The 16178-nt window shown below is 41.0% G+C and overlaps 1 protein-coding gene across 2 annotated transcripts in view; it reads right to left on the minus strand.

Moving 5' to 3' along the window:
• Positions 1 to 16178, minus strand: part of SLC9A7 (solute carrier family 9 member A7) — an 81653-nt gene that overhangs the window by 20237 nt on the left and 45238 nt on the right. The window contains exons 11-14 of one of the 2 annotated variants that reach the window (XM_056329245.1): positions 14637 to 14748; positions 13140 to 13293; positions 6133 to 6192; positions 1179 to 1242 (exon numbers count right to left, since the gene is read on the minus strand). In XM_056329245.1, coding sequence (XP_056185220.1) covers positions 1179 to 1242; positions 6133 to 6192; positions 13140 to 13293; positions 14637 to 14748 — 390 coding nt within the window. The remainder of the gene's footprint in view (positions 1 to 1178; positions 1243 to 6132; positions 6193 to 13139; positions 13294 to 14636; positions 14749 to 16178) is intronic. The other variant, XM_056329247.1, reaches the window with a different exon arrangement.

Here is a 16178-nt window from a genome sequence, read left to right on the forward strand (position 1 = left end):
ATTTCAGAATCTGTTTTGCATGCTAGACACAGGCTTCTACAAAGAACACAGAGAAGCCTAATGAAGTTTCTGCAATGAAAGAGGTCCTTCCTGAGCAAGCAACTCTTACCTGTACAACCTGTGACTGAAACAAAAGACAAGGTAGGAGAAACCACTAATAAGAAATCTCATTCCAAATACAGCAAGCATCGCATGCTCATATCTGTGACCAGACTGAACACCAGCATCATACAACCTGAGGTGTACAAAGCAGAGTTCACACACTTCTGCACCCGTAAGCATCCTCTGGGTCCAAAGTCATCCATCTTTCCTGTCATTCAACTTTCTCTAGCAGGTTCCTACATAAGCAACCAGTTGTGCTACTGAACAATTAGTGCCAAGCGGTACCCTGGGAGACTGAAAACGAAGGCCTGGGCAGAAGAAGCTCCCAGTTAAACCCCAGGGCATGTTGGTTTTTCTCCCCAGACCTTTCGCTCCTCCTGTAAATTCACTCAAATTTATAGATGAGGAAACCTGAAACTTCTGCTAGCAACCAGATTCTTTCAATAGCATTGTTTGCCAATAGCATATTGCAGAGGAAAAAGTCAACTCTTGGGTTGTTACTGATGCATAGAATGCTGCACTAAAGATTCACAGCACAGTTTGCTGAAAATAAATGACAAATTTCCAGTGCTCCTTTGCCTCATACAGGTAGTAGGAAGTACAGGCAAGACCCAGCTGGGTTGTGGTATGGTACACAGCAGCTGAAATCAGATTAGCAAACTTAATATTTGATTCTAAGCAAGTCCAAGGGCCAAAATTTGGTATTAATTATTGAACAGAAGCTAAGAAGATTATCTATAGGTCAGTCTTGGGGAAGACTGTTTATGCTGTAGTATGTTAAAAGCAAGCATATTGGGTGGGTGAGGGAAGAGGAAAGCACATTGTTAAACAGAGTGTATTAGTAAATTTGGGAAGGTTTTTGATGCCTTATATACATACATAGAAAAATTTGAATGCTGCAGCATTACACCCAACACCACAGAATATTCAAGTAGCGCCTACCGAAAAACAAAGTAAAATGTATTACTGACTTGCCAGCTAGGAGAGAAAGGTTTTACCCGTGCATGTAGCTTCTGTGGTTCTTTACTGTCTCGGTTATAAGATCAGCCTAATAGAGAAGTTACGTCATTACTTACTCCTTGTAAGACTTGAAAGCTGTCATTAGTAGGTGGAGGATCCTGATCTGGGTCAACTCCAACCCTACAGAAACATTAGGAAAACAAAGCAAGTGGTGTTACTGAGGGTGGCAAATACTGTAAGTTCAGCAGAATGCATTTTGAAAGCACTTTAAGCACCCAGCAAAGCTGCATTCAGAAAGATTATAAGAATAGTTTGAGGAAGAGCTGTCCATTATTCCCCTGCAGTTACATAGTTATAAACCAGATACTTTTTCACTCAAGCAGCAACTACCTGTAGATAACAGCTTTAACTCCATCTCAGCATCAACTTTAACTGCTTACCTTTATTGCCAATTCTTTTAGGACACTGGCAAATACTATTTTTGGCTTAGAAGGTGAACTGTGGGTGACATCCTCTTCAATGGAGAACATCCCTCATGTCCAGCAGCAAGAAACCACATACTAAGGATAAGCCCAGCCTAAATATTTGACACAGCAAATAACTTAGCTGCCAGACAGGCCTGAGAATAGCTCAAATACATGATTTTAGAAAGCCACACACACACCCCCAAGTTTTAATGCACTGTGTGAAGCAACAAAAATACTTTATAAAGACTCATAATATTAGTTTGCTGCAAGTTTCATTCACCTAAGACAACACAGCCACAGTGGATTAACTCAAGGTCTGTCTAGTCCAGCCTCCCACCTGAGGGAGGGTCTGTATAATGAGACTGTTGATGTGTACAGAATAATATGTTAATGAGAAACTGTCTACTGGCTTTTGCATAATTAGCAAGCATCTTATTACTGAATCAGCCTTTCACATAGTGCTCCTGTCCAAGATGGGTATTTAATCTTTGTAATTATGTTCAGGTTTTTCTGGTCTATTTGTTAAGGTTGCACCTGTCTAGTTTTAATCTTACTCATGCCTTAATCTGTGCTCCCTCGTAGAACTCAGGCCTCCAGCCTCAAATGTTAGGTAAGATTGTGAGTCTCAAACATGTTATGTTTCCATCCTACCATGTTGCATAATGAGTGTAGGAAAACGCAAGCACTAACAAAAACATACTGTCTGAAGTAGCTAACTTCTTAATTTCCCCTGTCTTGGAGGGGACCAAGCTGGTTAAATGCAATTTCTTTGTCACTTAGACTTCGTGTCAGCTATTTCTAGCCACAGTGCTTATGCAACATCCCTGAGGATTACAAGAAACCAACAGAACCTTGCTGGTAAGACCACACCATTTGTGTACCCCAGGAACACATGCTTGTATAAGGCAAGCGGTGATCTAGACATGATTAAACTAAAAGGGAACACCTTCAAATGACTTCCAGGGCAGCATTTTCTATTTTTAATTGAATAACAGAAGAAGAAAAGTTGGCATTGAACTGAAGTTTTCAGTCATCCTTGTGGACTCACAGCCAATCCAAGGCCTCACGTGACTGAATGTAGTTCAGGGAAAATCCAGAAGGCCATTCCAAGACAGCCCATAGTAGCCTTATAAAGAGCTAGTGCTGACGCAAAAAAAAAAAAAAAATCAGCTTGGATTTTTTCCTGAGTCTCTCTTCTTTCCTCATCACTTCTTCTTTCCACATAGTCACCCCAACCCTTAGGCACATTTGGCCTGGGAATTCATTGGCACTGACCAGCCTCGAGTCTAAAAGGCTTCACCAGTTTAAGGGACACTGGAGAGACAGGCTGGGTACTGGATTGTAACACATGCTAAAATAAATGCCACAAACAAGTTCTGAAAGGTTACACGGGCTTAGATGTTCCTGGTTAGGCTATCACTAAACAGTGAAGACATGGTAAGAAGGGTTTTCTGCAGACAAACTAGTTATCTAATGAAGCCTCATACAGAAAGCTGACAAGAAACCCACTCAGGAAACCCACTCAGTATGGCAATATAAATTAGATTGTGCATTCCTTTATAAATACACAAAAATAAAAGAGAAAGATTTGTGGCTTTCCAAACTCCAGCTGCATGTTGGGGAGGTTCAATGCACTGTGCAGAGCAAATACACTCACGTTAGCTGTGCAGCTGGCAGTATGAACAGGGAGTTCAAGCAGCTCATTCCAGAAGATGAACATAGCTTACATTCCTCAAATAGTTTCAACTCACTGGGCTACCCATTCACTTTACAGTACGTAAGAAAACCACACAATTCAGAATGTCTCAGCTTTTACTTGACTTCCAAGGTTGTGCATTTGCTTTGGGAGTTTTAACTGCCCTTAAGCAGGGGAAGGGGGCTTAGTGGAGGACCAAAGCAGGATGACTATACAGTTCAGTGAAAAGTCATAGTATATCATAGGCCAGGTATTTGGGTTCATTGTTGTGCTGAAGAGAAAAAGGGAGCTTTTCTATATTAACATGATTCAACATTTGGAAAAAAATTCTTACTACAGACATTTCTTTCAATATTTAAATAGTCCATTGACACAGACTTACCATTTTTTTAAAGTTATTATTCAAATAAATTTATGAGTATTTCTAGTTAATTCTTTTCTATAAATCTTTTTATTAAGTTCATGTTTCAAAGTGTGTTCCCCAGTTCACAGATTAACACAAAATATACTGCTTTTTGAATTCCCACAAGTACTTTCTGTGTCTTTCAACCAGCATACTGTGTATCTTATCCTCACTCCAGCATTAACTGTATAAGAAGCTTTATTTTTTCATAGCAACTCTGCCTGTTTAAGTTTCAAGGTATGTACACCCTGGTCTCATGACAAGTGCCATGTTTTTGCAGGCCCCACCCCCAAATTTATAAGAAAGTTTCATCTTTCGTCACTTGAAACAAAACAATACCAAAACCCAGTCAAGTCTCTTCCAACCTCCTTTATAGTGAAGCACAGAAAACATTTAGTTACTTCACCCTTACTTGCTTCCATAATTAAAAGTACAAGTAAATTGATGCATGTAAGTTTTAAGCATAATTTTTTTCTGGTAGTTAAGAGAAAAAAAAAATCTCACACCTTAAGTACATTTAAAAAGCTTCCCGTAATTTATACGTGCTGTGAATGCCAGTATCAGTTGTCATTTACTTAACCAGTTTTTAAATTAAGAAAAATTATTACTGGATTGATTGACACAGATCCCCTCTCAGAGATCAGAGGCACAGAGAGGGCAGCCTTGCTAACGACTCTGGTGTTTTGCTCAAACCCCCCAGCAGCAAGGCAGGTGAGTGAGCTCTGGTTGAAAAGAGTGTTTTGTTGAGGAGGCACAGCCTATGGGATGGGGACTGAGGGGTACATCAGCTGCGGAACAGCCAAGGCCAGGGCAGTCCAGATGCCAGCAAGCATCTTTGTTTTCCGCTCCATCCTTTCTGAAAGTCCATTGCAGCAGCTGCATGTGGATTTCCTGAGGGGGTACAGTAGCAATTCAAATAAGTAACTCTCAAAAAGCAGATGTCAGATGAGGAATGAGCAGTCTTTCAGCTGTAACAATACATACATATCCCAAAACTTGTGAAAAACCCATCTATTTACTCCATTGGCATCAATTCGGTATTTGATAGATATTTTAATACTTCACTACAGTACAATACTCAGACTTCAGTAATACATTAAGTTCAGCCATCTATTTCAGCTTTAGGAAGGTTACTGGAATCTGTAGACTAGAATATGCTACAGCAAAAATTAATCCAATTTAAGTATATTTCTTCACTCCTTCCTAATTATTTTTTTTCCTCTTTTTAAGGCATAAAAGGCTTTTCATGCTCTAAGAGCTTTGTAATAGCAAAGGGACTACTACTGAGCTACTAACACCCAATATCAAAGCACTATGTTTCTGCTCTTAACTGATTCCTGACCCTCTCGGTCCTTATTCTACAGCTACAACTCCAGCACCACACATAGGAGACCAGTTACTCAGTTTTGATCCCTCAAATGCTAAGCCTATGTATAAATCATTAATATAAACAATGTTGTAGAAAACTGTTGACAAAATGTGGAATGCAAAGTGGAAACTAAACGTACAGAAAGGAATGGTAAAAAAACACCAGATAGAACTACTTCAAGTTTTCCACTATGTTATTTTAAAAATGGGTGGAACCATTTCTTCCAATATTTCAAAACCCCTTCCAAGGCCCTGCAGCACATAAATGACAAGTTACCAGAATACCAGGCTTTAATACATTCCAGCATATGTAATTACTGTGGCAACAGCCAAGAATGACTGTAACAGATAATAGATCTCAGATTCTCCATACAAGCTAATACACTGCATCTCTGGCAAATTTAGTAGTTTGCTGGGAACCTTCTAGTGTGACAGGATACATGAAAAACTTATCATTGCCCCACCCCAAAGAGTTTTCTTTACATAAATGTTCTGTACACTTTATAGGTACATATATATGTATACACACTTACATTCCTCTATAGATGCCAGTTAAGAGATTTCTCTCATATTTTCTTCTTTCTTTATCCATGTATCAGTCCTAGAGACCACCAACCAGAGAAGATTAGGATTCTGGTTTATCCGTGCTCTTATTAGCATCCTCCGACAATGCAACGTGATAACCCTTAGTCTTTAAAATACATCCCCGAAGAAGCTGGGCTAAATAATTTATGAAGTCCCTTCCAACCTGAACAGTTGTATGAAATAACCTCAAGGAATGCTTAAGAATACCTGTGTGATTAAGGATCATAAGATCATATCCATGATTTCTCAGCTTTCAAGTCTTCCCAGGCCAGAGATGCTAGTTTTGCTTCATTAATTACCCCTACACAGAGTTAAAGGATGTGGTGTTTTGTGGGGTTTTTTTAAGCTAAAGACATGATGTGTGATCCACGCTCTCCCAGTTCAGAAGAAGAGAACAGACTCAGAATTGAGGAATGAACATCAACGGCACTCTGTAGAAAAGGAGAAGCAGCAGCAGCATGCCATATTTTAGAAAAAGAGCACACAGTGTTACAAAGATGAAGAAAGCCAAGCACCAGGTTAATTTGCTATCAAGGAAAGCACAGTGTCACCTGAAATACAGCCAGCGGCTTTCACTCATCTCTTCCACCGATGGAACATGGTCACCAACTCTGGTACAGTACAAGAATGCAATGTGAGTAACAAAATGCTCATGAGATGGTAGCTTTACAGAGCTCCCTAGCAAAACAAACCAACAAAAAACACCCTACCCAATCAAAAAAGACAAAGCATACAAGAATAAGAATTGCAAAACAACAATAAAGTGACAAAATTCACAAAAATTAACAGCAGAACTTTATGATCAAGAGATCCAGTGATAGTCTTCATCTGTTCAGATTCAGGCTGGCAAAACACCTGCATTCATGACAGGCTACCTCCCCCAGAAAATTAGATTCAAGAGCTCTCAAGAGAGCTGCTACACACAGACAGAGATGATTTAAGACAATTCCTACCACTTTGGACCTGTACATCATCCAAAAGAGACAAAGTCATTAGAGAAAGTAATCACAAGAAGCTATGCATAGATGAAAAAGACCATCAATAAATGGCTAGTTTCAGAGCAGTCCAAAACAACTGGTAATACATACTAAATCACTCCATTGGTTTAACTAACTGTTTATTAGCTATCTTTAACATAATTGATCTTGAGTCATAGCAAAGCATTTTTACTCCTTACTTTGTCTTTTTCAGTTGTACTTAAAAAAAACCAACAACAAAACACAAGTGAAAGCATGTTTGGTTTCTAATATTTTCCATGTAAATCCCTTTGCAGCTTGTGGGTTTTTTCCCCCTGCTGTTTTTCCACAAAGGCATGCTACATGAACTATATATTCCTTAAGTGAAATAAAAGCCCAGATGCTCAGAAATTCATAGAGGTCTCGCTTCACAAAGAGCAGGTGTACACACCCTGATTGCAGGCTGACATCTTGACATACCAAATATTTAAGGTTGCGCTATGAGGAGTATGCACTCATCTAATCCTTGAAGGCAGAGGTAAATACCAGACTTTGGATAGATTTGTTTTGGATTCCTGGTTCAACAGCTCTTCTCCCATACCAACATACACTCCAGGTCAGAGCGCTTTGCTCCAACACTGCATATGCAGCAAAAACTAAAATTAAAAACCGCCCAATAACTTCCTTTCTATGATTTCTTTCTCTTTGTTGTATCTTTGCCAAGTCAGTATACTGAAGTTTTCCCAGATGTCTAATAAGTGCAGCATTTTTGGAAAATTTTAGCTATTTTGGAAAAGTTCAACTGTTTCTTAGAAGATGGCTAAAGAAGAAAAGCATTACCATCACCATGTTTAAAAAAAAGCATACAAACCCAAATCACTAAAAAAAAAAAAACAACCAAACTCCTGGAATTAGGAAAAGTTGTTTCAGGTTGGGTTTAGGATGTCTTTGGGTATTTCTTTACTTGACCTAACTAGATAATGAATCTTGAAACTGCCTGCTGAGGCTTGCCAGAGCATGGCAGTTAAACCCCTATCACCCGTGTGCTCTAGATACATTTCAACACAATTCCTATGGGGTCTGGGCCTTGCCCACACTTTCCCTCTGGTGTGAATTGCTGTGTTTCAGAGCACAAGAACAGAGACAAGGAAACGTCTCCCATGCTTACTTCCAGACATCCACAAGAAGAAGCAATCACTTTCCTACCAAGGGAAAGGCCCAGAGGGGTGAGACTGGAGGTTTGGAGGCTGCACTGCACCTCCATTGGGAGATTAAAGATTGATGATTAGAAACTAGAGACTGAGAAAGAAGGAAGAAGACAGGAGAAACTAGATTGGGGAAGACAACTTGAGAAAACAGTGCAGAAAAAGATCTGGTGAAAGGAAAAACCCCACAATAGAGGGTAAGGGACAGTGCCTTGGCTTTCAAGGGCAGCAGGGAGCAGCTAGAATGCAGTGAAGGATCCAACCTGTGGAATAATGGAAACTGGCTGCAAAACAGAAGGATGTAACCTCCTATCAGACATCCCCCACTCCAGTCCATAACATCACACAAGGCTGGATCCCAGCATCAACGCTTGCCTCCTGCCGCCACAGCACACTGAGGCATGGTATTTATGAAATACACATTTTATTGTTGGACCACCCTGGGTAAGATAGTAGAGTATAACCTGAGACTGCCACCAAGCCGTCAGTTTTACAACCATCCCAGATACTTCAGTAGGTCACATAGGAGCTATGTGAAAGTTAGTGTTTGCAGATTTTTCAGTTTGCTCGTTTAAAGAAAAAACCCAATCACTAAATAGAAAACTATTAAAAAGATTGTATTTGCAGAGTCAGACATAAGGCAGTAAATATTTAAGTTGACATTGCCTGTGCAAATGGTAGAAAAATACCTAAAATATTTTAAATTGAAAGATCTAATGCTTTAAGATTTAGAAAAAGGTTGCTAGGTATAACTGAAATTACTTCATTAAAATAAACATGAACTTCCTCATTTGAAACAGACTATGAAGGAAAGGAAGCCATTAATCTACGTGTTGCTTCACTCAATGTGAAAAGAACCAGGTCAATAACCTCTAATGAAAAAAGGAAAAAAACATTATTTTGCAATACAAATGCCAGGAGTTCCCTTTTTTCCTGAGAAAGATAAATGAAATAGTAAGTCAGTTACTTTTCTGAAAAGAGGAACTTTGCCAGCGGTTTTGATTTACAGGGCTCCCGAGTTTGCTGAAATTGTTAAAACTTGAGACAGGAAATTGTTTCTTTATTTTAGTCTCAAAGGATGAGACTATATTTTTAATATCCAAGTCATGCCCTAGTTTTTAAGGAAAAAAACAAAACCCTATTGCTAGAAAAGTGTAACTGTTTACCACTCACATGCTTGGGTATGTCTCACTGATAGACAGCAAAGAAATTCAAACACATGATGTTGTGGTTTTAGCTCCAGTTTCTGGTGTTGATTTTTAATTTGCTCAACATCAAGTGGCAGAAACCAAAAAGCATCTAAAGACCTCATTATTTTTTCGTTGGATTTTGCTGTCATGACTGTACTTTCCCAACCAGTTGAGCAGTAAACTGAAGTTAAGATTCTGCTACAAACCATAGATCCTCTGCTTAGCTGTACATTTAAGCCTGATCAGTGGACCCTGGTACACTGGTAACATACCTTATCTGGAAAGATATCTGCTCTTCTGATTACCAAAGATGTTCAAAATAGAGCAAGGAGGGGCAGCTTGCATTTTTGCCTATTTTCCTCCTTATATTGCTTTCTGCTTTACCAGAACTTAATTTTCATGTTAGCCTCTCCATTCCTTACCTACTTACAACACATTTCACATCATGAGAGAAGTTCTTTACTTCCCAGAAGTAAAGAACAAAGCACGCATCCCATTGCTATGTAATTAATGGTGCAGCCAGAGGCAAAGGCACATGCAAAGCAACTCTGGGTTTCCGTAGGCATTGCCCCCTGCATGCACACAACTGCCTCCCCATCAACGTAGCGGTATCAAGCCAGCTGAAAGTTTGAAAGTCAGCTCTCTGGTACTGTTCTATTTCAGTTGTGCAGGCACTACCTTAAATAAAACACCTTGGTGTTGACATCTGTCTTAGCTCCTCTGACTTGCCCAGTACAACAGACATGCACCTGCAGTTCCTGGGGAAGAAGCTCAGCCCACCACAGCCCACAGGAAATATTGAAGGGGCCACCCAGAACCCCACTGATGGGCAGACCAGCACCCACAGGATTACAGTAACCCTACACCGCCACACAATGACCAGGCAAGCTAAACCACCCTAAAGGGTCAGTCAGCCTGGTCAACTCCTTGTTAAAATAGGCCCTTGTTTTCTCCTCACCTTCACACTGCAGCAAGGCCACCTACTTCATGAGGGCTTTGCAATGGCTGACAGGCTTTCCATCTTTCCTTCCACAAAGGCCAAAGTCAACCAGGATACAACTGGTGTTAACTTCACACCAGAACTGGACTTTTAGGAGCCCACACAAATCCTGACATTTAAGCCCACACCTAAATGGCATTAGTTTCCTATGTCCCTTCACTTTACACAGGAAGCAAACCACCTTTTATCTTTTAATCTTTTCTGCTAAACAATCCTGTATAGGACCATTACTTATTTCCAGCCTCTTGCAATTTAACTTAATGGGCAGGTGCCAAGGCTCAGAAAGCATGCCAGGCCACCCCAGGCACAAGCTACCTACTGCACAGCCTCAGTACTGCATTAGCACTACACAGTGCTGCTGAACAAGGCACTGAGGCAGCATCTCATCCTCATCTCCTCCTGCCTACCTCTTCCACGAGGTATCAAGCGATGGAAAAGATAAAGCAGCATATTTCTAAAATTCAGCTGGAAACTAATTTGTTCCTTTCTTAAATCTGCAAGGTCAGACAGGACTTCTCGCTTTCCAGCTGAAAGGGCTCAATCACCGAGGGTCCTTCCAGCGCCGTTTCTAGTTCTCCATCAGCTGCACACAGCTGCCACCTCCTGGCACAAATCTGATTCCATGTGGTCTCAAAAGCGCCGTCTCCATCATTAACAGAGCAGTGCTTATCTAGGCAGCTGCAGGCAGACCCATGCAGTTCTCTAAAATGCTTCCTATGTAGAGTTCCCTTGTTCACTTAATAGGGAAGTTAACCATTTATTTTCTGCCAACCATCCCAAACAAATGACAGTTAGAATTACTGCTTACCAGCAAGGGTGGGTAAGTCTCCCCAAAAACTACAGCTGAACACTCAAAACTATGGTTTGGCCAACTGCCTTTTGGCAGCTACTGCTCTAAGAATGGTATCATAGGCTTTCCAGCTGTTGGGTCTTGTTGGTTACTAATGATTTTTGCAAGTATAGCGCACCCGAAGGGCAGGCCTGGAATGGATATGGTGTTAGCTGTTCAGGAGAAACTGAGCCAGGCTCCTGGAATCTCATTACTGAACCACATATAGTCCTGCTAAAGGAGTAAGTGCATATTCTTGGATGCTTCCATAAACTGCTTCCTAGGCTCAACGCAGGGGGGAAAGCTGTTACCTCAGAACTATTTTCCAGTTGGTCAGGAGCTGGACCACATGCTGAAGTTCAGTCCTGTCCTACTGCTGACGATTTAAAGAGCCCTGTGGCAGAGGTAATGGTTGATCACACTCAGAAGCTGCCTTCTGATACAGGCAGACTGAACACAGCTCCTCTTCACTTAGCAGCACATCCTGTCCATGGCTGAACGACAAGATTTGAAAGAAACACCCAGCTATACTCCCTCAACAGCAGAGGTGCAGGCAGCAGGCTCAGGATGCCAGCACCTATGCTGAGACCTGTCGGAGTCAGTTGTGAATACCTGGTTGCAGCCACGCTTTGGAAGATGCTTTGGAAACCACTCAAGGGGAGATCAGACAAGGGGTATCCTCACATCAGCCATCAGAGAGGCTGCAGGCAGATCTTGGCATACTTCATTCAGCCATTGCAAGCAGCATTTTCACTGCTGGCCTGAACTCATCTCCCACTCCCTGGCACCCCACACCTTAGACAGTCTGTGCATACTGCCAGTTATGCAGACACTGTGCCTGCCCTGCTTGCAGAGGTGTATTAGTACAGTTGCTCCTTGTATACCACCATCAGACAGAAATCTTCTTTTGTCAGAGGTGCCAAATGAAAAGCTGCACATGGCACTGATTCCAAGTATGTTTTTAAAATTGCTACACAGCTGTCACATGGGAAAAGAAACGGTCAGGCTGAGCTTAGGAATATCATTAGCATGTGGCATCCCACAATCATTAATGACAACTGCACTAGAATTGGTTTTGTTGTTGACTTTACACTAGGTATTGCATTACCTTTTGTTAGCAACATGAACCCTCAGAAAGCCCGACTACATGGAAGTGATGCTTCTTTCTGGTGTGCTAGCCAAACACCTGGAACTTGCATTTAAAGACAGTTTTAAAGGACAGGAATGGATTCATTTGGCACCAGAAAAAGAAACTGTGATTTCCCAATATTTGCTGTTAGTCAGACCTGAGATACTGTAAATCACTGCTGAAATACCTGTCTCCAGCTGGAAGCATGCTACCTTCAATGAGAAAGGTTCACAAGCACTTCTGGGAGTCTTGTGTTTGGGGGTTTGTTGTTTTTTTTTGCTAACCTAGAAAGCACCTGCTACCAGTTGCCACATGCAATTCACTCAGGTTTTCCAAAAGCAGCCCCAGTCCCTAAGAATGATTAGTTCTTCCAAAGACCGAAACTGGTTTTTCCCAAGATTGTTTTCTCCTATCCTACCACAAGACAACGGGGTACAAATTCTGGTTAGCTCATTTAGAAAGCAAGATATAGTAAGCTTTCAAATGTCAAAAAGCATAAATAATTTACATATGAAATCCACACTGAAAAATTTGTACAGCATGTATTGTTTTAATTCCATTCTCTTTACATTTCCTCCCCCAGCTGCCAGAACTTTCATGGAATGATAACCTATGTGGTCTTTAACAATGATTCATGATTCTCTAGCACTTCTGTTGATAAGCATCCTCAAATATGAATGAATGCATTGCAGACCAAAAGAACCAAGTATTGGCCAGAATTTAGAGGCAAACTTGTTTTCACAGGTCTCCTCAAAACAGGAGAAAACACACCCAGAAGACTAGCAGGATCCCATTCATCCCGGTTGTTTAGACAACATCTCTCCAAACCTGATGTTTAAAGTGCATTCAGTTTAGCACCACCAAGGACTTCATTTAACTTAAACATAACAGGGCCATTATCAAGAGCCAAAAGACAGAGAAATGTCTTAGCATAGGAAGAAAAGTTTATATGTAACTAGATAAATGAATTATTTTCTTTCAAAATAGGCCACACTCTTCCATATCCTACTGGGCTGACAAGGACCTAGATACCTCCTTGCAGCATGTCAGAGAACTTTAGGCTGAATCCCAGCAGCATCAGTACCTTTTCTTCACCAGCCTGCACTAGCACCTTTCTCTATAAAACATACTGTTCTAAATACCTAGAACACCTCTAGCAAGCATCAAACAAGTTCTGTAGGACTATGCCTGAACAGCACAGTTGCCATTTGAAAAGTGACGTTTCCCCAGAACACAGTTGCATACTGACCTGATGTTCAGCCATGACAGCATGGGAGTTGTACCTCCACCAACAATCCACACAGTGAAAAAGACAATGAGAAGGGTTGTTGAGAACATCATTTGATGTGAGTAGGTAGCAGTATCTCGTATAGCCAGAGCAAATGCCATGGCTCCCCTGAGACCTATGCAAAATAATGAAATAGCAGAGCTTCAGAAGTGCAACCGCAATAACACAGCATCTTTCCTTGCTCCCTCCCTGCCACACACACAGAAAGTGACAGACAGAAAGCACTGAGCTCTGGCAAATTTAAGTTCCCTCACTTTCCCTGATAAATTATGCCCTGGGATGATTTAGAATGTAATTTGCCCTGGGAGTTTTCTGTAACTTACGGAATCCACACCTGCTAAGAAAAAGCATAAGTACTTCCAGAAACTAACAGGAAATAAATGTAGAAACAAACAAGTTATAGACAACAGCAAAACATATGGAGATCAAGCAGCTCTCTGAATCCAAATGAAAACACACACTTTTCCAGTTGGTTCCAAAACTCAAGCACGAGTTCTTGAAGTTTTATCAGCTGGGAAAATATTCTAGTTAATAACATGTTCACATGCAGACTGTATTTCCCCCCTCCCCTGCTCTTGATTATGAAAATCCACCAGCAAGGACAAGCCATGACATTTGGCCATCTGCAGACTTCTTAAGCAGGGGAAATCACAGGATGGTTAAGGTTGGAAGGGACCTGTAGAGGTCATCTGGTCCAACTCCCCTGCTCAAGCAGGTTCACCTGGAGTAGGTTGCCCAGGACCATGTCCAGATGGCTTTTGAGTATCTCCAAGGATGGAGATGCCACAGCCTGTCTGGGCAACCTGTGCCAGTGCTTTGACACAGTAAAAAGTATTTTCTGATGTTCAGAAGGAACCTCCTGTGTTTCAGTTTGTGCCCACTGCCCCTGTCACTGAGCACCACTGGAAAGAGCCTGGCTCCCTCTTCTTTACACCCTCTTGTGTATAGAGGCATCCCTGGCACTTCTTGAGGATGCACACTCTATTATTTGCTTTAAATGACAAACTTAAATTATCTGTGTGACAGAAATCATAAGGAAGTTTAAGTCAAATACCTCACTTTCTCAACTAAGTGGGAGAGGGCATCCATAAATACATATCTGTTTTCTCAGCAGTTATCTTTTCTGCATGACATGTATGCCATCTCAGCCAGAAATAACCTTCTGGAGGAGATACATCCCAATTCCACCATCCCCTTCAGATGCACATCAAATGAAAATACTCTATTCCCAACATGAGGTGACTGCTTGCTGCCAGCAGCTGGCATTTCAAGATATTACTCTTCCATGACATGACACACTTTCCATGAAGGTTGAAAGATCCGTGACGGTATGCTGCAATGACCATTAAGTCTTCTATTCAGGATGCATGGTCGTGGGTTATAAAAGCAGAAGGCAGTACTATAAATTGCTTATAAGTTAAAAATAATATTTGCTTTTCCAAACATTTTTGCTTTTACCTGAAAACATCATCATGTGCTGAAAGTTCCAGCTGATCTTATGCCTTCTGCCTAGATTCAACAAGAATGAGAGAGGATAGATGTGTGCAGCTCTGCCCAAAAAGATTGCAATCTGTTCACAGCTGAGGGTTAAGGATTACACATTCCTGAGGTATGCACCCTTGAGTACCTGGCTCTGACACCAAGCTTCTGTTTTAGTGAGAGGTTTACATCATGATACCAAGTGTTCTTGTTATCCCTGTCTACATAAAACAGACTTTCACCAGTTATGTGCCTACAAAGTTCATTGCACAGAATGCAGATTTTAACTAATGTAACCAAGTTTTTATAATGCACATATCAATTGCAAAAATGAAGATGACTTTACTTCAAAAATTCACTTTAAACAACTATCACCACCCCCATTTGATTACGTGTTTCAAACCAACAGAAATGCAGTCCTACGTACAGAAGGAAAACAAACATAAGACCAGCAAGTAGCCTCTCCATTATAGCTGCTGCAGAGGCAAACTCTCCTACTGGCTGGCAAGCACTACAGAGTACAGAGTTACTAAGATGATAAATCCAAAAAACACTTGTGAACACTAGAATGAAGTTCAAAAAAAGCAGTAAAAGAGTACTGCAGAAACTCATTACAGTAGGTGCTGAGCTCCTTCCCTCCCTTACTGTAGTGTAAAACATTCCGTGGTTCCAGTGAAGAACAAGCAAGCTGAATACACCCTCCATCACCTAAGGAACACTTGGGGACAAACCAGAGTGATGTGCTGAAATCCTATAGAACACCAACACAACCAGAAGCCCACCAAACACTGAACGTTTGCTGCTGGGATAACATCATCAGAAGAATGAAATAGCTCTCTTATGGAAAAGGAATAAAACCACTTAAGAGCTCTAGACACCACTGGGTTGTTGCCATAACTAAAGCAATACTGTCTGCAGGAAATTATGTCTCTAGGAGATTAAGATTTCTTTTATTACTATGAACAAAAAGCTTTGTGTAATTACTCCAAACAACTTTTATAGCAGTCCTTTTGAGGACTGCAGAACTCAGACATCAGAAGCCATATCATGTGTGATGATACACGACCAACATATGCAAGATTTTGTCAATGATGCTGAGGCTTTAGCTCTGCCATTGCAGTCCAACCTTCCTCTTTCAACAGCTAATGGTGCCTCTAAATTTCACCACCACAAGGTGTTAATGGGGACAGTAGCTGTCGAGGCAAAACGTGGATGCCAGTACTAGCTGCCCACCTCACAAAGGCAGAAAGACACTCAAGAGGCAACAGAGGTTAAGTGCAGTGGTAGAAAAAGGTGTGGAAAGTGTAATAAAAGATAGGTGGGTAGGAAGAGAAAGGAACAAAGTAAATACTGAAAAACAAACCTAAGACAAATAGCATAACCTGTGACAAGATGGAAGGCCACAGTAAAGATGAAAAATTACTATGCTTAGCATACAAGATGAACTATTCTGTTCCTGTCTTTATCCAGTAGCTGCAGGGCTCTAGAGCATTTTTTAGGTCAGAAGAACGGACATAGAGA

Source organism: Falco biarmicus, chromosome 2, assembly GCF_023638135.1.
Source record: "Falco biarmicus isolate bFalBia1 chromosome 2, bFalBia1.pri, whole genome shotgun sequence".
Classification (NCBI taxonomy): Eukaryota; Metazoa; Chordata; class Aves; order Falconiformes; family Falconidae; genus Falco; species Falco biarmicus.